General features: G+C 49.2%; 1 protein-coding gene across 2 annotated transcripts; it reads right to left on the reverse strand.

Moving 5' to 3' along the window:
- Positions 1-2,873: 2,873 nt before the first annotated feature.
- ENDOU (endonuclease, poly(U) specific) lies at positions 2,874-19,154 on the reverse strand. 2 transcript variants are annotated; one of them, XM_033118665.1, is made up of 11 exons: positions 19,000-19,121; positions 14,947-15,291; positions 14,611-14,733; positions 12,321-12,392; positions 11,667-11,801; positions 11,029-11,200; positions 10,444-10,643; positions 7,412-7,525; positions 6,695-6,801; positions 5,776-5,918; positions 2,874-5,117 (listed from the first exon to the last, which is right to left on the reverse strand). In XM_033118665.1, the coding sequence occupies exons 2-11, from the start codon at positions 14,963-14,965 to the stop codon at positions 4,997-4,999; spliced, it is 1,206 nt and encodes a 401-aa protein (XP_032974556.1). In that variant the 5' UTR covers positions 14,966-15,291; positions 19,000-19,121; the 3' UTR covers positions 2,874-4,996. The 2 variants fall into 2 exon arrangements, with proteins under 2 accessions (XP_032974556.1, XP_032974555.1); XM_033118664.1 differs by lacking the exon at positions 14,947-15,291 and having other exon boundaries at positions 19,000-19,154.
- Positions 19,155-23,771: the final 4,617 nt, after the last annotated feature.

The raw sequence follows: 23,771 nt of genomic DNA on the forward strand, positions 1-23,771 counted from the left end.
CGTGCCCTCGCCCCGCCCCCTGGAGCGTGCGCAGAAAGTCAGATATAACGCTCCTTACTTCTCCGAGTAGAACCGGCTTAGAGAATTGACAGGTGTGTTAATACAAAATCTGATGCCCTGCCTGCTTCTAATATGATTCAACTTCACCGGAGGTAACCCAAAAACTGCAGGGTCGTCCTGACTTGTTCTGATGCCCAAAACAGTAACGCCTTGAATATTTCCTTGGACTTCCCTCAATTTTATCCCTAATATTTGCCTTGCTGATGTCTAACGATCTGTCACAACCTTTGTTAAGTATGATAATCATGTGAGAAAGTTACTGTTTCTCTACCGTGAATAGACGATGTAAACTTGTAGCTCTGGCAATTTTGCAGAGTTTTTTTCCCCCCTTAAGACCTTATATTTGGCAAACCAGTTCTTCAGTCTGACTCCTCCCTTACACCCTTGCAAGTAAACTCCTTCCTTTTCTAAGTGTGTGTATCTTTGAGTTTTTCTAGAACGCGTATATTAAGGTCTGTCTTTAGATATATTCTGGCTTACAAAGCAGAAAGAATATGAAGCTTTTAACATTTCTTGCTTCTGCTTCCTGTATGAGTGAGCTTTTTTCATTTTCATGACAACTCTAAAATTGTAAAAAAAAGAATAATAATAGGTAATAATTTTTAATGCCCACAAAAACAGAAACAAGCAAAATTTTCAATTTGAAACAGCTCTATGACCTCAAAAATTATCGCAAAAATCCAAATCAGTGGCTCTCAAGCTTGGCTGAACTTTGAAATTACCTAGGGAGCAGGAAAAAAATTTTTATTTCTAGGTCCCATACCCAGAGATTTTGATTTAATTAGTGCAGCCTGGGCATCATGATTTTTTTTAAGCACAGGATACAGCTGTACAGCTGACCTGGGAACCATGAATCCAGGTAGTGCCCTGGGGTCCTCCTTTACAAGGTCCACATTAGCACATCTTTCTCGCTGTCTAATTATTTGGTATTTTTGTATTTTAAAGTCACAGTAGTCAAATCATTAAGTGTCATTAAAATATGTACTAATGGAATGATTGTTATGGGTTTTGTGTGAAGCGAATAGATAACTAAGAGTTTTTTGTGTTTTAAAATTAATAATAAAAAACTTTAAAACAGATATTAATTGATAGATGTTCTTAACAAAAGCAACTGTGTTTTTTTAATTATTATTATTAATTCTGGCAGAGTCAGTAGAGATGGGAGAAAGGAACCAGCTGGCTGCTCTAGTAAAACTTCATAGACCCTTGGGTGAATCCTCTTTCCTCTTTCTCTGTCAAGTCACATATTAATCAGATAGTTGCTTAGTGAGTACAGAATCAAAATGAGAGGAACACTTGAAATATCTTGATGGCCACCATCACCTAATTCTGAGGCTCTCATTATCCTACAAAAAAAAAAAAAAAAAAGCTATGCCTGTAATGGCAGCCTTCTCTCTGCAAAGGAGTTTAAGAGTTTTTACTCTTCGCAGTCATGTGCTCATCTAAAACCTAAGAATTCAATAAATAAGGAAGAGGAGGAGGAGAACAGATATTGACGGCAACCAGTAAGCTCTATCCCAGGCCTTACTAAGTATTCTTTGAAAAAAATAATAAATGAATAAATAAATGAGTCAATATTGCTAGAAATCCAGGAAAAGGGTTGAATAGCCTGAGGGAAAGGGTTGAACTTTGTAATCCTGATTCTGCTACTTAGAATTAATCTGAATTCAGTCTGTAAACTGAGGCTTAATCTAAATCTCAGTTTAGGTATAATTAAAATGGTGAAGATAAAAATACCTACTCGAGTGAGAAAATGTATGTAAAAGGCACATACTTAGCACAGCTTGGGACACGGTAAGAGTTTAACAAATGTTTCCTGCTGCTCCCACCTGCAAAGCTTAAGGCCCAGACCCTGGAATATGTGGTATCTCTATCTCTTTGTCTCCAACTTGACTGCTTAGAAGACATCTGAAGAGGTCTATCTGAAGACATGTACTGTGCACCAGTAGACGAAGGTTGATAGCAAGGATGGGAAACTGCCTCTCCTAGTGCAAAATGAAATCTGCATAATAAGTGAGACAAGTAAGAATTATTATAAGAAACAAGCATGTTATTTTACATTCCTTATCTCACAACAATGGTTAAGTCCCTATGTTACTGATGAGGAAACTGATCTAAATGAGAAATTTGCCATACAACCAGCAAGTAACAGAACCTGGTCAGTCTGACGTCAGAGCCAGCTCCTGTGACCATCATGTTCTGCTGACCCCCTGTCTCGCTCGTTTGACCGAACTCCCCTGAGCAGGGCAGGATGAGGCCCTGTTTCATCCATCTGCGCTTTGTAACTTACCTGAGATATTCCTTCCTACATGGCATTCTTCTAGCATGTAACGTGAATGGGCTGTTTGCAGGTGAGAAGCCCCTGTGTAGATCTCCGTAGCACCACCTCTGCCGTCAGCCACTGCAACCACAGAAGCTGCACCCAGAGGTGTCCTTATGTTCCCGTGTACGTGGTCAAGGGGCCTGGTTATGGGGACTGGGGACCATCGGTCTCCATTTACCTCTTCATTGTCTGTGTGCAATGTCCTTCCACTCTTTTTCTTAAGACTTTATTTTTTCAGAATAGTTTTAGGTTTCCAGTACAATTAAGAGGAAGGTACAGAGATTTCCCATATACCCGTGCCCCCCACACACGCATAGCCCTCCCCTACAATCAACACCACTCAGCAGAAGGCACGTGTGTTTTTTTTACCAGGGATGACCCTACATTGACACATCAGAGTCACCCAGAGGCCATAGATTAAGTAAGGGTTCATCCTTGGTGTCGTGCAAGGGGTTTGGACAATGACCATATATATAGCTACATTTATATCAGACAGAGTATTTTCGCCACCCTAAAAAAATCTGATAATTCCAATATCCCTGCCATGTCTGGTTCTGATATTTGCTCTGTCTCTTCAAATTGTGTTTTTTGTCTTTAGGTATACTTTATAATTTTTTCTTGATGGCCAAACATGACATACCAGTCAAAGGAAGTGCTATAAATAGGCTTTTAGTAGTGTGGTGGTGAGGTGTGGGGGAGGAGAAACTTTATATAGTCCCATCGCTAAAAGGCCTCAGGCTGTTAGTGAGCCTATTCTTCTGGACTGTGAACTTCACAGGTTTTTCTCAGGTTTTTTTCTTCCCCCTGACATGGGACAGATGGCTACAGTAGGCTGGAGTTGGGTATTTTCCTTCTCCGCATCAGTTAGGCTCTGATATTACCCCAGCAAGTCAGACTCTAGTGAATTAGTTTCCCCTCAGGACAGGCTTTGTTAGGAAGGATGTATTTTTAAATGGGTTCTTTTCTCCTGGCTGTGCCAGAAGTGTGAGGGGATTTTTCTCAGATATTTAGTATGGAAACCTAGTCGGACTCCTGGAGGTAAATCTCACCATATTGTGGGGGCTCATATGACTGGGTCCACCTGGAATTAACTCTCAGCGCCACCTACCCTGAGCCTCCAGCAATTTATCAATTATAGTCCAGCTGTTCCTGCTCCAACACTGGTGTCTTCTCCAGAGTCTCTGTTCCAATAAACTGTCTCTCTCTATATTCGCCTGTCTTTCCAACCTTGAGGGCTGTGGTTTGCCTGTGTCCTCCCTTCTCCTATGGATCCAAGAAGAATTATTGGTTTTTCCGTCCATTCAGTTGTTAGGATGGAGTGGTGACTTCCAAGCTCCTTACATGTGGAACCAAAAGGCAGAAATACACTCCTTCCACTCTTTGTATTACAAGTCCACCAGGAAGAAGTCTCTCCCCATCTTGGCTAGAGAGACTTGGTGAGTCTTCAGGGACCTCACCGAGATACCACATTCTCCAAGACATCCTGAAGAGACACTAAAGCCAGAAGCATCACTCCCAGACCCCCACCTCTCCCACTCCCCGCTCCAGGGAAAAGGAAGGGAGCTAGACAGTTGAAAGGGGCCAATTACAAAGAAGAGACATATTTCAAATTTTCTTAAATGCCTTTAATTGGAGATCCTCACCTCTAGACTATAGTTCAAGCCTGGCTCTGCGGGACAGCAACTGGTTCCCAGTGGGATTGGGGGAGATGCATAACTGAGATTGAAACCCAGTCTCCCTGGTCTTCCATTCTAGAGTTTATGCAAATTATGGCTGCCGGATAAGTCTTAAAACAATTATACCAATGACACCAAGCTACAGGCTCCTTTCTTCTGATGCAGAAGCTGTCTCCTACGAGGGAACTCTTTCATACATTATTTGGGACCAAAATACAGCTCTGGGACTGCACTAAATGCCAGTAAGTAGGAAGATTCTTGCTGCAGTTACTAAATTACCGAAAACCCTGAGGCCAGGAGAAGTCGACTCCTCCCCAGCCCACTCACTACGCCAACCCATGACCCTCTCTGTCCAGCATTGAAGTTCTCCCAGACCCTGTTTTGAGAGGCTCCAATGCTGGAATACACCATGCTTGATTTCCATGACCTGATTTCTTTGAGGCCCCAACACAGGGCTGAATCACAGTTTGCAGAGCTGTGTACAATAACAGCCATTGTAGTAATCTCGAATTTCTATCAGCCGTTCTTCCTAAGAACAATTGATAACACCTTCACAGTAATGATATCAATCAGGTTTGCCCTCTCACCAACCCCCAGAACAGGATAGGGTGCAAATCCTTTCCCTTTACACTAAAAGGAAACATGAGACCTGGAGTGGTCAAGGACTTGTTCACAGTTTCAGCTGCCAGCAGAGCAAAGAGCTATGGAGGGTCCCACCTCCTCTGTCTGAATGCTGTTTCCAAAAGGCTGGAGGACAAAGAGTTGACTGTTTCTCTGCATTTTTCTAATTTGTATCTTTTCTCTCTTTCCCGTATGGACATTTCTGGATTTGGGAATCCCTCCCAGTCTCCTCCATCCCCCCTCCAGCCCAGAGCAGATAGCACCTCAGTCCTGCAAAAGCTCTCAGTGCCCTCATGCCCCTTTCAGGCTTGAAGCGCTATTGGGTAGAAGACACCACGTAGGCTGTGGCGATGTACTTCTTGCCATTTCCGTAGGTGGACTTGTCCCAGGTATAGGTCTGAATGGCCAAGGGATGTCCACCCAGGCTTAACTGGCACCTGTGGGGAAAGATCATCAAATCATGAGGACCTGCTTCACTTGCCTTCGGTCCCTAGGTGGGAAGAATCAAGCACAACCCACGCAGAAGGGCTCCACCCCGTCTTAAAAGGCCTCTGAGAGAGCTGCCACAGCTTGCGTCAGCCCTGCCTCCAGCTCCCCACGTCCAGGCAGCCCTTTCAAAATGTGTGTCTTATTTTCTACTTAAAGAACGCTGCTCCTCATCTTTCCCAGAACAGTATTATTCTAAAATCCCAAATCACAGAGCTGAACCCCCAGGAATTAAATGTCCACTTAGAGTTTCAAAAGTAGCAGGACCCAGAGTCCTTAAATGTGAGAGAACATGAAGCCCAGTGGTTTCAACTGTACTCTCTGGGTTCCCCCAAGCAGCCCCGGGGGTCAATTAGAGAAGCTTGGAGTGCTTGGGCAACTCCATTTCTCAGTGTTTCATGTATTAAGGTTCTGCTACTAAGATGAAGTTTCGTAGCCATCAATCTAATCTAACTGCTTCATTTCCCAAGTGAGGAAACAGGCCCGGAACAGTGATTTGTCCATGCCGTCCGAGCCACCGAGTGGCAGAATCCAGGTCTCCCAATGGTCTTGGCTGAGGATAGCCTGTGGCCCCAGCCCGCTCCCAGGCCTGGCTGGCCCAGTGCTTACCTTTTGCCTGGCCTGGCAATATAGCACAGGGAGTAGAGCGCAAACTCAAACTCAGGGCTGCTGCCAATGAAAGCTGAGCCCACTTCCTTATAGTAGCCGTCCCAGTTGAACTGCATGGCTAACACGTCGGGGTAAGACTCCCACTGGGGACAGAAAGGGTATCTGGTGAAGGCCACAGAGTGGAGGCAGATTGGGGGAGGGGGAGAATGGCAGCAGAGAGCAGGATTTGTTAAGGGCCCATTAGGGGTCTGTGTGAGCTTTCCAGGGAGGCTGGATTCTTTAAATCAACAGAATAAACAGTCTGCCCTGCTATGATGCATAAACCCCACTCAGACCGTCTGTCTGGGGCTGCCAGTGCAGACCTCCCAGGGAGGCCAGAGTTAGTTAGCATCCATATGACTGATACCTGGGGAACAGGGACAAAACTGTCCCCTGTGGCTCCCACATATTGGAGAGAAGGACCATTTATTGTCCCCAAATTATTTCCTGATACCAGGCAGCAAAGGTTTTGTTTTTTGTTGTTTTTTTTTAAATATAAGGAGTTTAACTCAGATTAGCCAGACTGAAACTTCCAGCTGACACCACATTCTAAGGAAATTCAGGCAGGAGGTAACTGCACGTCTTTCATTCTCTCCTCCGAGAATCCTCCCCTGCCCCCGTCCTCCCATCCAGAGATGATACCCTCTGCCTCCTTCCCCTACCGTAGTGAAGCCTTCACGGTTTGGAAGGGAATCCCAGTGTCCTGGCTGGCTAAACCCGCTGTCCAGCAGCTGGGGAAGTCATATTCACAATCCCCACTAGGCTGCCATGAGGGTCAGGGTGAGAGACAAGCCTGACTGTTCAGAATGCAGAATAAGGGCAGGAAGTCTGGGTACTAACACGGTGTTTCCAGCCCCTGGGGTCAGCATTCAGTACTCACAGGCCCGTCGTAGATGTAACTGTAATAGTCAACCAGGCCCTCCTTCTCTTGCATGTAGAAGCGGATCCAGTTATGGAAGCCAGTGACCTTGCCTTTTTTGACTTCACCTACAAATAAAGAGTGCACGGTGGGTGATCTGGGCCTACCCTCCAGCTCCTTTCCCCTTTCCGTGTCAGGGCTGTCACCCTTCCTCAAGTCTCTGACTCCTAGATTGCCCGCCTGCTCAGCCCCTTGCCTGGACTTCCCAGAGTCCCTTGCATCCCTAACTTTCACTTCAGCCCCCCCACACACTTTCAGCTCAAGGCCTTGGGATAATTCCTCTTCCTGGTGACCAATCTGAGATACTCCTCTCATCCATTTGTCCAGAGGCAAGCCAGACTTGGTGGGAGGCTTATGGGGTCGGGCAGTGGGGAGAGAGACCAAGGTCCTCTTGGGAAGCAGCTGACCATCCAGAGGTCCTCAAACAGCCATGGCCCCAAACAGGTCTCCCTTCCTACGTGTGCCCGTTGGGAGCCCCAGTATCTGGTCTTCTTTCTCCCTTAAATACTCCAGAGAGACTGTTCCTCAGACCCCTCCCTCCTGGCCCGGGAGTGGACGTGGCCCTCCCTGCTGACTGGTGTGGCCGCGGACTCATCAATGCCCACGCTGCCCTGCTCCTGAGGGAAGCCATCTCTCTTCATCCCTCCAACTCTTTCTTTCCAAGGACAGTGGTCCCACCTGAGAAGACGTGTTCAAAGCCACTTGAGTCCCCCTCTTCACTGCCTCTTGAATAGAGCCCAAACCACATGTTCTTCAAGTCGTTGAGGAACTCTTGTTCTGAGCTGTAGCGGTCTGGGGGGAGGAACACAGAGCACTTAGGAGAGTGGGAAGCAAGGCTAGATCCTGGAAAGCAAGGAAGGGCCACCCACTCCAGCACGTCAAGAGACATATGGGTTCTACCAACAAATAGATTCAGTTGTTCATTCAACAGTTATCTCTGGGGCACCTGCTTTGTGCCAGCCCCAGAGCTAAAGGCTGAGGATTCATCAGGGAATCAGAGGGACGAGATCCCCCTGTCTTTATAGTTTACATTCCAGTGGAGGAGACAAACAAATAAAACAGTAACTAAACAATATGAGTTCAGATAAGTGCTAGGAAGAAAATAAAGCCGATTATCCCATGATGACTGAAGATGGGGATGGGGGTAGGGGGCTTTTCTAGAAAGGAGGATCAGAAAGGCCTCCCTGAGAAGGTCGCACTACCCAGAGACCTGCAGGATAAGCAGCTGGCCTTGCAAAGATCTGGAGCAAAGAGTCTTCCACGTAGAGGGAACAGCAAGTGCAGAGGCTCCTTGCAAGTGCAGAATGACTTGAGCTTGGTGTTCAGAGAAGTGAAAGAAAATCCATGTGGCTGCAGCAGAGTGAGCGGGAGCGGGGAGCAGGAGGAGAGGGGTTCGGAGAGGTAGGCAGTGGACAGAACACAGAAGCCATGGCTAGAGGGTTGCCTGCCAGTCGAACACTAATAATAACAAAACTGTTTTAGATTTACTGAGCGTGGGCTGTGTGCCTGGCACTGTTCTAAGTGCTTTCAATCCTCTCATTGAATCTTCACATCAGGTTGGTACCAATTATCCCCAGTTTAGAGATGAGGAAACTGAGGCAAACAAAGATTATATAACTCATGCAAGACGACACAGTAAATAAGAGTAAAGACAGCACTCGAGCCCACAGAATCTAGCTCCAGAGACCAATCTCTTAATGATTCTATAGCTTCTTGGTGGTGGGAGAGCCACTGAAGGGAAATTGTGTGCTAGGGAGTGGACGTGGCCCTCCCTGCTAGGAGCTTTGTTTTTAAAGGATCACTCTGGTTGTGTAAAAAGGTCCATGGGACATATGAACAGCAAAGACACCAGTTTTGAGGCTAATGCTTTGTCCAGGTCACAGGTGATGGTGGCTTAGACTGAGGTGGCAGCCATGGAAGACGGGTGAAAAGCAGGCAGATCAGGGATAGACTTTGAAGGTGGAAGTGATAGATGTCACTGGTGGAGAAAATGGGAGTGGGGAGCAATAAGGCAAAGAGAAGAATCAAATATAACTCCTGTACTTCTGCACATGACCTGAGCAACTAGATAAATTATGGTGTCACTTACGTGACGGGGGAAAACGGAGGAAGTGGCAGGAACCCTGAGTTCTCTTTACACTAAGATCTAAGTGGTGCCAGTTAGATAGGCAGGTGGAGATGTCAAAAAGGCAGTCGGCACCCAAGGGAAGGATCCGGGCTGCGGATCTAAGTTAGGGAGCCATCAAATATTGACTGTTGACGCCCAGAATTGTGTGTGGAGGATACAAAAGAGATAGCAGACATTCCCTTTCAAGGACTTAAAATACAGTTGGAAAACAAGACTAAACATACACAAAATAACCAAGAATGGTTTCACAGTCTGAATGGCTACCACTTAACTTGGTGCCAGGCTTTTTCCACTGGGTGCTTTACATGCATTAATCCTCCAAGACCCTATTTCACAGGTAAGACTCAGACAGGTAAGATAACTTGCCCAAGGTCACACCACTAGCAAGTGGCGGGAGCCTGGAGTCAAACCAAGTCTCTCTGGCCCAAGTTTATTTTGGGCCATACCCCAAACCCTTGACCTCTGAAGAGATGTGGAAAGCCAGTTGTGAGCCGAGGCAAGTGCAGCTTCCTAAATGCAGTGGGATGTGAGCTATATCTTTAAGGACAAGTGGGGCAGGGACAGGGAGAAGGCTGAAAACAAGGTGAATAATGGAACAGCCTGGCCTCGGTATTGGAACCCCGGGTCCCAGCCTGGCTCTGCTTACAACTTCCTCTGTGGCCTCTGACAAGGTACCTAGCGTATCTGGGCCTCCATTTCTCTCATTGGAAAAGTTGAAGGTCTCAGTCTTGACCTCCAAGATTCTCTTGTGCTTCCTACAAAGAGAACACCAGGAGGCAGTGCAGGACTGCGTCCTCTTCATAGGGATTACTTGTGTGTCCCTGGCTTTACCTAAAAACAGAGCACTTACTAACTCTCCTGTGGATGGAACGTCGCAGGGCCGAGCAGAGGCCATCCCACAGCCGGGGAGGAAAGACCTGGACAGAACGGGAGCCGCCCCTGAGGCAAAGCCCAGCTGCCTGGACTTCAGGAAAGGAATCTGGAGGACACTGACAAACACAACGCAGGCCAAGAATTCCCGCAGCCCCAACCTTTTTTGGTCTGATTCAAATGTATCTCTGTCTGTAGCCACTCCAACCAGAACCCTTCCCCGCAGAACTTCCCCCTCTGAACCTTTGTTGACTTTCTGTTGCTATTTTCCCAGCAAAATCATGGCGTGGGCTGACCTCCTCTCTGGAGGAGGAGGGAGCAGAATGGGGAACTCTGCAAGCCTAGAAAGCGGTGCTGACTTTGGGATCAGCTGAGGTGGCTGACCAGTGCCCTGTATGGAGTGGGGAGGCTCCCACCCCTGCAGAGAACCCTGAGACTGCTCCAGGGATTGGGGGGATAAACAAGGCAACTGAGAGTAAATCAAAAGATGGGGTGACTTCCAGAGGACCCGGTTCCTGTTTGGGTCCCTGATCTCTCTGGGCTCCTCTCTGGCCCCCTCCCTGTCCCCTTCCAAATGTATACCAGGCTCCACATAGTCCCGACCTGCGCTTTTAACCTCCCCCCCGTGAAGCCCCCAGAGATGCCTCGTTCTCCTGTGCACAGACCTGAGCCCTCAGCACTGCCTCGTGGGACCTGGGGAGGGCTCACTCACGCTGGTGATGGAGGAAGCCATAGAGCTCCTTCATGACTGCCGTCCTCATGACCTCTCTGAGGAAGGTGTCCTGCTCAGCCAGCTGCTGGGCATTGAAGTGCTCCCCACGACCCGTTGCCCGCTGGTAGTTGTTGAGGAGGTTGATGAAGGCTGCATAGGTCGGCTTGGAAAACAGCTTCTCATTGACATACGTGAACAGCCTGAAGAGACGGAAGGAGGCCCAGTGAGAGGCCTGAGATGGAATAGAAACCCTTCCAGGAACGGTCAGACCGGCCGGGACAGGCCTGCGCAGGTTGGGTTCAGGAGCAGAGTAGGAACTTCAGATACGCTTGAAGGCCATGCCTGAGGTCGCTCTTTTCTTACACTTTAGCTCTTGGAAGGTTTGCTGTGTTCTCAGCCTGGCCAATCACATAAACCCTCCTGACAGGATGCCTACAGTCCCTCAAGACGGCTTTGTCTCTGGAGACATATTTTTTTTTCCTCTCCCTTTGATCCTGCCTGCCTGGAGGAGAAAAGAGCTGAGGCATCAAAAAAAAGCAAACTCGGGGGAGAGACTTTGCAGTAAGAGGCATGAAGGGAACTCACGGCTCCGGGCAGTGGTCCACTTGGTCTCTGGTCTCAGAGGGTGAGATGTGGTTTTGACTGTTGAGAATGATATCTTCCTTCTGGGCTTTGTTGGCATCCACCGTGTAGATCTTCTCAGAGATGCCCTGCAGCTCCTCCTTGGTTATGGCGTCACTGCTGTGGGAGAAGCCCTCTGGGAGAAATTGGAGGGAGGGGTGTCTCAGAGCCAGAGGGAGGCCGGGGGAGGCTACTATCTGAGTGCATCCCCTTCTGGGCACCTGCCAGAAGCTGGCAGCGAGGGAGAGGGGCTGCGATCAGGCAGCCCAGTGGCCAGAGGACAGGGGCCTTGGGCCTAAAGGATCGTTAAAATCAGCACATGGCCTTGCCCACAGTGTGTCCACAGAATGTCCACGCTCCCTCCTTCCTCTATGAAGGTTCTCAAACTTTGGCGTGCATCAGAATCACCTGGAGGGTTTGTTAAAACACATGGGTGGGCCCCACCCCCAGAGTTTTGGATTCAGTAGGTCCAGAGTGAAGCCCCAGCGTTTTCATTTCTAATAAATTCCTAGATGATGCTGATGCTGCCTGCCCAGGAGCCCCACTTGGAGAAGTATCGCTCTAGAGAGTCCCTCTGTTCCTAGAGGGAGCAGGAGACTGACCTTGGCCACACTGGCTCTCGAAATCCTTGCAGCAGTTCCCAAACTCTGGGCAGCGGACATTGCAATGGCACGGATGGTGCTTGTCAAAGGCTTCCTGGCAGCGGCCCCGGCAGGAGTTGGGTGCTGAGTACAAGTCTGAAAGAACAGGGAGAAGGTGGGGCAGTGGGGAAGCGGGGGAGGGGTGTTGGGCCGACCTCTAGAGGTCGCTCTGTCATGGCTAGTTCCCTTCTCAGCCTTGCTCTCCTTACTTGTCTGGTAAAGATCTCCAGGGAAGGAAAACAAACAAGCTTCATTGGTGCACACCCTTCACAGCCAGGAAGTCCTTTCTGATTCTGAACTCTGCTCTCTGGCCTGTTGTTTTTATAATCTTCCCACTCTAAAAATAAGATCTCTTCCACTTCCCCCTCTGGCCTCTCTGCAGGCCTCAGAGTCTCTTTCCTGTCAAACTCCCCAGGCTGCTGAGGTCCCCAGGCTTGCAGCCACCCAAGCCCAAAGAGTCCTCCGAGCCCCTCTTACTACCTCCACGTACTGGATTTGGGGTCTGTCTGGCTTAGGTCTGGGCCTGTTGCCTCTGGTATGGCTGCCCCTCCCTTACCGCCCTCTCATGTCCCTCCTCCTTTATCCTGAAGGCCCCCTTTGGGGAGGCAGACTCACTGCTAGCTGGGGCCGCCTCCATCTCTTCCTCCAGCTCCAGGAATGGCTCTGGCTCTTCGGGGTCCTCATCAGCTGAAGGGCAGAGAAGTAAAGTCATCAACCATCCCTTAGGGTTCCCTCCCCTTTATCTCTGGTTCTCAGTTCTCCAAGCCTCAGGGACAAGCATATACAGTGGAAGAAAATATAAAACAAGAGCTAGGGTACAATGAACAAATACCAAGTGAAGGAGGAGAAAAACTGATAATGGAAGATACTAGAAGGGGACAGATCACTGAAAACTTATAAAAAGTGAAAAGAATCTCCCCAGGTGACAACCCTCCTTTCCACTTTATTGTTCTGGTACTCGGTGTGCTCATGTGTAAAAAGGGGAGAGGACGGCAGGAGGTGGTCCCTCCTGGATTGAACACTCAGGTTTTGGTTGTGACTTTTCTTTCATGGAAGTTGGTAGATGGGTAGGCTTGACACTCTCCAAATGACAAGACCCTCACTTAGGAACATCTAAACTAACTTCCAGTCGGAGTCAAGGGTGAACTCCTCCCAGGCCGTCCAGGAATAAGAACTGTTTCCTGAGAGACCAGCTTCCCTTCTTTCTTTGCAACACTTGACAATGGCCACAAAGGCTGTGTGTGGGGGGAGGGCGTGTTTAGAAAAGCACATTCCTATTGTTGCTCCATTCCATCTGCCTGCAAGCTTAGTGACTGCAGTCTCCACTCGGGGCTGAGAAGGGTGTGGTGGGGGTGGGGAGGGAGAGAAGGAATGTTCCTGGGGACTCAGAGCTCCTCTCTCATCACACAGGGGAATAATTTCCCCCAAAGAAACAATGGTATTACAAAGTGATTCAGAATCTATTAGGGATTTCACGGGGGATCCGTATGTTACTATCATCAGAACCGTGAGTCAGGCAAAAAAATATCTTCAGATCACTTACCCTGTGCCAGGCTGTGTTCTAAATGCTGACAGGGTTCCTAACTCAGCCGCGTTTTATGCTAATAGACTTTTGTGAGCTGATCTAGAGTCTCAGCCACCATTTATAATATTTTGAGTTGCAAATCAGAGCGTTAGAGATGAAAGGGCTTCTAAGCTGAGAGTTGTCTCTAGCTGGAAGTGCCAGCCTGAGGGTCCAAGGTGAACAGGCCTTCGTGTGTCTGCTCTATGGGGCACAGAGGCCGCAGAAAAGGGGTCGGCTCTGAATCTGCCGGTGAGCTCCGAGCCTGCTTCTCCCTGCCTGAGCCTGATCAGCAGAACTTCTGCTAGTATATACATATATGTGCTGTTCCCATATAAATTGATTGAAGCAGCTCTGTAGGCACATGACTGAGTCGGCAGATAACCACCTTTGAGTAAATTAGGAAAAGGCACTTTTCAAGAGTCTCAACAGACACAGATTGGTACCAAGGCACATGGCTTAGCAAGAAGGATAGAGATTCAATTCTGGTCCAATTTGCCTTCTCAGCCAGGTACCCTTGTACAGCGCACAACCTGCACAACCATACGCAGTGGTCTTGCCATTACCTGGCCATGGCTTCAGTGACCATGTTTTCCAAACTGGGAATCAGAACACATGGTTTGATGGTGATCTAAGCAACTCTTTGTATCACAAAACAGAAGATCATTTGTCCTGGAAGTCTAAAACATTGGTAGCATACAAAGAAGGGGATTATTTTAAATGAGTTTTAAAGATGACTCATTTAAAACTGTGCCATTAAAGCAGCAGAAGAATGATTGGCTCTTGAGAGCAGTGCATGTGTCATTTAATTGCTGTACTGGGCAAGACAGGTTGGAGGTGCTGCAGCCTCTCAGCCTACTCACAACAGGAACAGTGGTGTGGATTGTGACGGTCACTGTGATGCCATGCCGTCTTCCTCGTGGCATGCAAATTGGCAAAGGTCACTGCCATTTTCATACTTTTGTGATTTAAAGTGTTGAATAACAATTGGTAACGTAATACATGCCAAAATAATATTTTTGGTTTTTTTTTTTTGGAATTACTTATATTTTCAAGATATTATTATCAGATAGATAATTGAGGTAAATGGCATCTATTTTATTTTAAGTTAGGGTTTTACATTGGGGACATCCTAGAATATCTGAGACAAGTAGTGGCCAAATCCCTGAGCCCTGCAGTGCCGCTCAGTGCCCTCGTCCCAGGCTCTTTGAGCCCCGTCATGGGTCCTGAACCCTGCTCTGGTGACCGCTGGACACCCACACCAGCGGCCCCTCAGGCAGGCTGGGCACGGACATGGCCCAGGCCGCTGTGCCTTCCAGACCCTTCACCCCCTAGGAGTCTCACCTGTACACAGGTGCTCATAGTCTTCACAGCAGTCCGAGTGCGAGGCACACCGGTGGTCACACTGGCAGGCAGCGTCCCGGTTAAACTTCTCGTGGCAGCGAGATGCACATGACCCCGTTTCTCCTATGGGCAGTCAAGGTCACCAGTTCAGCTCTGTGGGAATGCTATTCTCCTCATCTAGGCACCCCCTGCAGGAGGGTTCACAGGCAAGGGCAGGGGCTCCACCTGGCAGAGAGGCTCATGGCTGTCTTCAAGGGAGAAGTACAGCCACAGCCTCCCCTGCACGACATGAACCTCCCACTGCCCCCTGTCTACCACCCACCACCCACCACCCACCAAATATTGCAGGGCTCATAATATGAACCAGGACCACAAACTCAAATGCCTGCCGGGGCTAGATCTGTGACATAAACGGGTAAAGAAGCAGGAAGACATTCGGAAGAGGTGGGGACGGTGACAAACTTGAGAGTAGTGCTCTGCCTGAAAGTGACAGCCACTACGTATCAGCTCCAGCCAATCGCTGCCATGTTTGCGTGTAGGCTCCGTGTTGATAGAAACTCCAGTTTTTCAAGAGAAGCTTTAATTTTTATGTGAAGTGTTCCAACTTTTTTTAAAAGATTCAGGCAGATCAAAGACAGGTCTGTGGGCTGGGCGTGGCCTGGAGGCCACTCCTCACCTGTCCTGTGGATGAAGGCATGTCACTGGGGCTCCAAAGATCCCACTTGCCCTGTCCCCTCTAAGTCCATCCCCTTCCTTTCGCCCTGTCCCGTTTAAGTCTCCTGCTTCTTTGTTCTACCCTCCCCTTCCTCTGGTCTCCTCGGCACACCACTACCCCTGTGTCATATCTCTCTCTTTCTTCGAGTGTTTGGAATGCATTTGATGCTCAGGGTGGGGAATGAGGCGGGTGTGGGTGAGAACCGGCATCTGGAATAAGCTCTGTTATGTAACCACAGACCACATCCCTTGCTTCAGCCAAATGCCTTGCAGAAACAAGCTTTTGGTCACAAGGAGCATACGACAAGAAATTTTGAAAGAAACGGTACAAACCCACTACCACTCCTAAAAAAACAAGCCCCACCATGACCACCACAGCAAAGACAGTAGAGGTTACCAGCTAGGGCCACAGCTGGCTGTGGGAGCCCTTCCTTCCACGCGAGGCTTTAAGGGTGATAACAGAGGCTTTGTTTCCATTTGAGGTTCCTGAGGTTTGGATTTAGAGAGTGCTGGGTTTCGGGTCAGGCTGTGGGTTACGGAGAATGTCAAGATCAGAGTCAGAATTGCTGTTAGCATCGGAATTTGTGTGAATGAGGAAACTGAAACCTAATTTGGGCCAGGGCTGGGGTTAGTTAGGTTTAGATTAAGAGCTACAGTTAAGATTTGGGCTGGAGTTAAATGTATTGAGAAAGGAACAATTGTGTATCGATGTCTGGATAAGGAATGGGGGTAGGTTTAACACCACATTGAGGGGTGCCAAATGTGTCAAGATTAGCAGAGGAGAAATTAGCTCAGTTTTGCCATAGATTAGATTTGGGATTTGGGTCTGATGGTGATTTCATAGTATCTCAATTTAGCCTGGATTGGGGCAGAGGGGAATATTAGGCATATGGGTTTAGTTACCAGTTTGGATCCTGGGATTAGGGTTCATAATCTGCTAATGAGGGTGGCAGAGCAGAGAAATCAAGAAACTGGACTCTGGCACCAAACTGCTTGGGCCTAGAATTCTGGTTCTGCTGCCTTCTAGCTATGTAATCTTGGACAAGTTATTTGACCTGTGCCTCAATTTCCTTGTCTGTAAAAGTGTGATAATAACGGAGCCTGTCTCATAGCATATTTATAAGAATCAAATGAGTTAATATTTGTAAAGCATTTAGTACCATGTATGATATAGAGTAGCACCGTATAAATTAGATAAATAAACAGTGGCAATATTCCATGCCCCTCTTCAAGGTGGCACATAATTCAGACTGGCAGGAGCACTCTTCCCTCCCTGCCGACATATTTAATGTAGCTGACTCCCTCCCTGGGTTTCAGCTGGGCCATCCCTTGGGCTGGGGTGTCAACGCATTTGTGTTGCTGACAGTATCCTAGCTGACATCATCGCTATAGGTCTGTTTTCTTTACATTAAAGAGGTGTCAGGTCAAGGTTAACCCACGTCCCGAGGCAACTTCACATACTGTACGGGGCCTCCAATGTGGCCAGGAAGGCAGGCCTCTGATCCAGTCCATTGTCCCTAAAAGAGACCAAGCCCAAGTTCCCTTGTCCCTTCGGGCCCAGGAGAACTCCTCTTGAATCTTAAATGATGCTTCCTTGGAACCTGAATGCAAAGATCTAAGGAGAAATTTTCAGCCTGGGAGGAGGGCGCTGTCAGCTGCCTGCCCAGTCAGTCTGGCAGTACACCCAGAATGGAAAGGGAGAGAATTCAGACAAACCAGGGCAACATTTTAATGGACTAGATCAGCAGAGTCCAAAGAAAGAATTCATTCCATTCCAGCAGCTGACACCAGTTGAGATGGGCTGTATGTGAATAGTCAGCTCTGCAGCGCTCAGGAGAATACCCCCCACTGGCCAGAGCTGAGTGGACCTTTTCATCTTTGTTCAAGAACTTTGAACCCAGTAAGAAGCCCGGTCCAGCGATCCTTCCCACTTCCCTGTAAACTTGATGGGCTTTAAGACAACCTTGGGATCTGAGGGGGAGGGGAGGGGTGGGCGGGACTTTTCCTCGTAGGCACCTCACCGTGCTGTTCTGGGGACACGCAGGCGCCTAGTCACCCCGACTACTCACACCAGTGCCCCACCTCATGCCTACTGTTCACACAAACGCTCCTAGATGCTTTTTCCATGGAGACCTAGTCAACCAAGAGGATGCTTTTCCAGCTTCCTGACTCAGTGCACTTGAAACAACCAAGGACCTGGGGCCGGCGATGACTCTCCCATGTGATTTCTATTCTTGCATCAAAGTTCTGGAATGTTGGAACAGGACAGACAAGAACAGAGGCTCTTTCCTCCGACCTTAGGAAAGAAGCCATCACCCATTTGACCCTTCTGCTCCATGAATGCCACAACTCATCAGATCACCACACGCAGGGACCAGGGCTCCACCTGCACTTCTGAAGCCACTGTTGCCTCTGCCCTTGGGGATCCTCACCCCGCGCCCCCCTCCCCGCCTTGCCCAGGGACCAAAAGTCTCCAGTTGCTCTCCTGTCCTGAGACTGGGTTGTCCCACCTGGATGCCACTCCACATTCAGCTAGACGTTCTCATGCCCCCCTCACGCTCCCACTGGCGCTCCGCCACCCAGGGCCCAGACAGAACTGATTTCCCGGCTGCTCTGCAGGATGTGCCAAAATAGAGGTACAGCATCCCATCCAGTGTTGGGGGGCCTGGGAACAGCTTTCCTCTTGAAAGCTTTTCCATTTAGGAATCCCGTCAGGGATCTTCTTATTCACAACCTACTGAAAATGACTCCAAGAGTAAGTTTCTCCCAGGAATATTTATAATCCTAATCAATGCCCCAATTCATTGATATCTCGCCCCATATATGGTTTCTCTTATACATTATCATATTTAGTCTTTGCAACAGTCCTATATCAGAGCCACCTGGGTTGGGTGGGATGGGCATCAAGCTCTGATTCTTTGTCCTCTGGGCAGAGGAGAATTCTCCCCACACCTGCAGCTCAGCCCCCTCCCTTGGCACTCAGTTTTACTCAAGCATAACCACCGATTAACATAACAGCATCAGCATTTTGCACAGCTACTAAACAGGAAAGTGTTCCCGTTCCTCTGCTGGTCCCATTCCATCCCCTGTACCGCTAGTAGCTGTGGGCCAGGACCCTTGTCTATGCTTTAGTCCCTCTAACACTGGGACAAAGACCAATTCCTCTGACCACTTGTACAGCCCCCCATAGCACGGGACCCACCTCCTGGTCAGGGGCTCTTCTTTCCAGTTTCCTCTGAGCCTACTCATCTCCTAAGGCTTTACCCACACACACAGGTCCCACCCCAGGCAGTGGAGGGAGTAACCAAGGGAAGCCAGGCCACTCAAACCCAGCAAAGCACAGCCCCAGCTTTATATGACACAATGGCCCTGACAAACAAATCTTCAATGAGATCAAAAAGCAGATTGGACTAAGGGATGTTTGGGGTTGCTCTTCCAAGTTATCAAGAAGGGGTTTCCATGACATTAGTCCACCAGCCCTGCAACTCCCTTCACACAGACCACTCCACTCCAGAGGCCACTCCCACCTTGGACGGGGGACAGATCTGAGTTGCTCCATGAATTCAGAGCAGAGCTGACCCTCCCTTATCCCATTACCCTCTCCCTCCACCAAGTTCCCCCGATACCTGCTTCTTCATGCAGGGCCCCTGTGATCCCCACAAAACAGTGACTTACCAGCGCAGGCCAGGCCGCAGAGCACGGCCACTACCAGGGGGACACAGGCCTTCATGGTACCCAGTGGGAAGCCAAAACAGGATTGGCTGTTGGACTTTCACTAGCGTCAAGGTGAATGCCGCAGCTCTCAAATGAGCCTTATTTCCCAAGCTGATCCTTTTAAAGACATCAGAACTTGTGGATCTGGTACCTCCAGATCCTTCCAGAAAAAAAAATGGGAGGGAGGAAGCCCAGATGGAAGTGGACTGGGGGGCGGGTCCTCCAGCTGTTTGAAGCCAGAGGGAAGGTGACTAAGCAGGCAGGTAAAGCCAGATGTTTAGAACAGGTAATGCTAGCCATTTGTAGCTAGGAAATAGGTCATGTAAGCAGGCACAGAAAGATGGGCCTCGTTCGGAGGGGTTCTCTGTCCAAGTTAGGGGCACCCATGGGTGATACCCTAACAACCACCCACCTGCCTGCAACTGCAGGCCGGACCTTCCTACAGGGAAGGGGCTACAGGCTGGCTTCCTCTCTGAACTCCTGGTACGTAGCATGAGGAACATAGTAAGATGATCGTTACAAGTTCAACAAACGGTAAATGCTCAAAAAAGCATTGGGGGCAGCGGAAGGAGAGCTATAGGAGGCATGGGTCACAAACAAGGACTGTTCTTATTACCAGCAAGCCACACATTAAACTAAATCATCCGAGGAATATCATGCAAATGAGTCTCTCAGTTCTTACATGTTTCAGGCTCCCACGAGTTCCAGGTGTACGGGGCTGGGGAAGGGCCAAAGGCCTCTTAAAGGGCCCACCCTTCCTCTCCTAGAAGCCCAGGCCCCACTCTCTTCATCCCCGGCTCACATGCCTCTTCCCCAAAGAGCCTCCCCCAAGAGAGCTGCGGCTTCTCAGGGCTCCTTTCTTCCCAAGTCCGAGAACAGAGGTGTAGCAACTTGGGGCTGCCAAGCTTTCCCCTCCTAATAAAGGTTAAATTAAATCTGCTACCAGTAAGTAAAAGAGCACTGCACGGAGATTCTCAGCCCTCTCAAAAAAGAAAACTCTCTTAAAAAGGCAAAACCGACAAACAGTTGAGACCACTTTATATGATTTATTTCGGGGTGTAGAGGAGTCGGTGCACGGCCTCCTCAGCCAGTGTAGTTTCATAGCGGACCTTTCTTCTTCTCTCTCGTCTTCAGTTTTCTCATCTTTGAAAGGATGGGGTTGGATCTGACAATCTCTTCCAACTTCTCAGGCTTTAATTTTGAGGCTTCCTGCCCATGTCCCAATTTGAGCAGTCGCGGTGAAGAACCCTCCCACCCCTTAGTTTGTGGAGATGAGACCGGATGTGGGCTCCCCAGGACGGAGAGGACAGCCTGGGAAAGCCACCTTGTAAGGAACTCATCTCAGAAGCACAACGAAGAGTAAGCCTGGCCCCGTTCTCAGAAAGGAAGCCTGGTTAAAGGGAGTAGGAGCCTCAATGGCTGCTTTGTTTGCATAAGTTTCATTTGCACAACCCGAAAGCAGGCTGCTGAGCGGCCTGCCAGACTTCTCATCCTTCCTGGATTGTAGCATGTGAATATAGCTCGGACTCCAGTTAGTTTAGGGGATAAAGGAGAATGTCACTGGGCCAGGAAGCAATGACACCACATCTGAGAATTTGGGGTCTGATGGTCTGTCCCTTCCAAGGCACCAGCTGTGTGGCCCTTGGATGAGGCTGAAGTTAGTAGAGGGGGAGTGGGTTCTAGCCAGCATTGCTCTGATGTCCAACTGAACTGACTACGGAATGGAGTTTCGAGGGTCGGAGAGCTTCCCTCCATTAGGGGAGTTTTACGTCAGGAGCAAGGCTGGAAACTGGGGAGACAGTTGGACTGACCCCATAGAGTCAGATGGGTCATCTGAGGACCCAGGTGTTTCAGACTGGGTCCTCCACCAAGAACTACAATGTCAACTTCACAACCACGACCAACACTGATGGAGCACTTACCGCATGTCACACACGAAGAGCTTCCTGTGTGCTCTCTCTTTCCTCCTCCCTACGACCCTTAACAGGTACTACTGTCATCCTCATTTTACAGATGAGGACACTGAGGCACAGAAAGCGTGGGAAATGTGCCCAGGAGCACACAGTTATTAAGTTATGCAGTCAAGTCCCTCTGACCAGAGGCCATCCTGGCGAGCACCAATGCCACATTGCCCCCAAACATCACACCTCAAACTATGGCAGTATCTACTTCATTATGTCTGGGTTACTATGCAAAGTGGTCCGGAATCAGATGCATCAGAATCAAAGGGACCTCATATTTCCACTTCCCATATGATGTTACAATGCCCTAAACAATCCTAAGTAGTTGTTCTGCCTCCTCTTGAATACTTGTGGTGCTAAGGGAAGGATCCCACCCTCTCAGGGCTGCTCATCCCCGCTTCCCAGATATTATTCCCACATATTATTCCCAAACCCCACGACTTTGCAACCCAAGACAGGCTGACGTGGATGGAAGTAGAACAGTAGGAAAAAATCCACTCAGCCAACATATGAGCATACACCTGGATATTCATGCAAGGATGCCTCATAGATAAACTTAGATGCACATATATGTATATACGAATATGTATATAGAGAGAGCCCTCTTATATTGTATTTCAGACAACCTTCTCTTCCCAGCTGGCCTGGTCTGGACAGAAAACTCTGCTGCTTGTCCTCCTAAGTTCTCCCCCAATTACGTCCTCACATCCGCTTTCCATCTTAATTGAAAGCTCTTCCCAAGGAGCCACCATGGGGACTAGCCAGCAAGTTGAGAGTCCCAGTGGGGGTTCCTGGACACCTGGGGTGGGGAGAAGGAGGTGAGACGTGCACAAGGGTGGATGCCACCCACGATGAGAACACCAATAGAGATGTCTCCGCCATGTAAGAAAGTGGGGAGAGGGTGCAGTGGTGGCCTCTGTAGAGGCTCGGAGGCGGGGGAAGAGGGTGGAGCTGCCGGGGCAAGAGTCCAGGAGGCAGCCAGCTGCCAGTGGTGTGGGGAATGGAATTCCACCAGCACACATTTACTGGGTACTCACTCTATGCTTGGTCTACGCTGTTACTGAACTGGCAGCGTTCAGAATGGCCTGGAAATCTGTTCTTGAAACTGACTGGTTTCTGATGAAACAGAGGACAGCAAAGCCCCAACATCGGGCCACTGTTTGAAGGAGATCCCACTCGTCTCTGGCTGCAAAAGTGGCCAGGGGTCTGTCAGGACCACCGGGCTATGGGAGAGACTGACACAGGGGACACCAGCCTATTGTACCACCCTATCCTCTGTGAGAACAAGACCGAGTCACTTCAGCACAGAACAAGGGACTGGAAGGACCCTGCAGCTGGCCCAGCCCAGGCAAGGCCTGACATCACCTCCCACGGGGACCGTAGCACCTGAAGATGCTGGCTCTCCAGCCTCCATCCCTCTGTGGCCTGCAAGTGCCCCAGGCCAGAGGCCCAGGACAGTGGCCTGCACCTGACCACTTGTGAACTACCTCAGTCTGTAGTGTCCTCTTATGGAATGAGACTGACAATGGCTCCATGTATGATTTCCCCCCACACTGGTTGGTGTGCTGTGTACCGCATGTGGGCTTCCAGGCGTTTCTTTTTAAGTGTGTGGGCAGCCCTGACGTTCAGCATCACACTCACGGTCTGCCTTGGGCACATTGTTCAGACATGCGGCCTGGGCCATTCATCACACAGTCCCAAGCTGTGCTTCTGGTTCTGCTGGCCAAGCCCCATGCCAGTCCTCTGCCTGGAGTGCCCTCCCCGCCACTGGCCAGCTGTCTGTCTCCTACTCATCCTCTAGCCCCAGGGCAAATCCACCCTTCCACAATGCCTCACTTCCTCCCTCCAGCCCACAGGCTCTTGCCTGCCTACCACTCAGCTCTTGACGTTTGTCCCGTGTGTGCCTTTGACACATCACAGCCACCTCTGATAGATGTTAGATGCCAATGTGCTGTCAGTTAACCCCTGCACTGCCACCTAACTTTTCATCCATACAGGTGTTTCTTCCGCTCACCTCTGAAATTCCCTGATACCCTGCCTCATGGGTCTCCTCTACTGCTTTGTATTGTCACCCAAAGTGTGTTAGACAACTGTCAACGTGTGCCTGGGACTAGGAATGAATGAATGGATGAATGAATGAATGAGCAAACTGAGCCTTCCAGCCCCACTTGTTATAAAGGCTCGATGGAAGATGATGAGCAAAACAGAGACAGCAGGTGGATCCCTCTATGAGATCTGGAGGCTCCAGAGTTTGTTCATGGGGGCGGGGAGGCTCAAGGGCAGTAGATGGCATGGGGTCTAGGGATTCATCATGCAGGTGTGTTTTCAGAGCAAACACACCATGCTTAGCTATATTACATGTTGATTTGGGACTAACGGAAACCTGGGGGGACCTAAACCCCCAAGCGACCCCTTGGCACCACCCCTGCAAGGGGCAGCCACCCTTGGGATTCCAGCAGCTTCCACATCCAGAGAGTAACTGATAACTCAACTTTATCTTGCTTTTTAGAATCTCAAAGTGACTACCTGCCTGCATGTTTTGCCAGCTGTGCTCATGTTTGTTTTACACTGCCCAACAGTGATTAGAAAATAAAATGTCCATTTCATGTCCTCAGACCCCAGTGGCTTTGGAGAGGGCCTGGAGGCACAGATGACAACAAAGAGAAGTGGGTGAGACAGGCAGACAGCAATAAGGAGGCTCAGAGAGACAGGGAGGGTGTGAATAAGGGCAAGATCAAGACAGAGTGCCAAGCAGAGGCCAATCAGGAGTCA

This window comes from Rhinolophus ferrumequinum, chromosome 10, assembly GCF_004115265.2.
Source record: "Rhinolophus ferrumequinum isolate MPI-CBG mRhiFer1 chromosome 10, mRhiFer1_v1.p, whole genome shotgun sequence".
In the NCBI taxonomy this organism is placed as follows: Eukaryota; Metazoa; Chordata; class Mammalia; order Chiroptera; family Rhinolophidae; genus Rhinolophus; species Rhinolophus ferrumequinum.

Excerpts from the sequence above, each read along its gene's own strand:
- ENDOU (XM_033118664.1), bottom strand. The coding sequence starts at position 19,054 with ATGAAGGCCTGTGTCCCCCTGGTAGTGGCCGTGCTCTGCGGCCTGGCC. Across the intron at positions 11,802-12,320 it reads GGAGGCGGCCCCAGCTAGCA|ACTTGTACTCAGCACCCAAC; the intron begins GTGAGTCTGCCT and ends CTGTTCTTTCAG. Across the intron at positions 6,802-7,411 it reads CTTTGAACACGTCTTCTCAG|GTGAAGTCAAAAAAGGCAAG; the intron begins GTGGGACCACTG and ends CTTTATTTGTAG.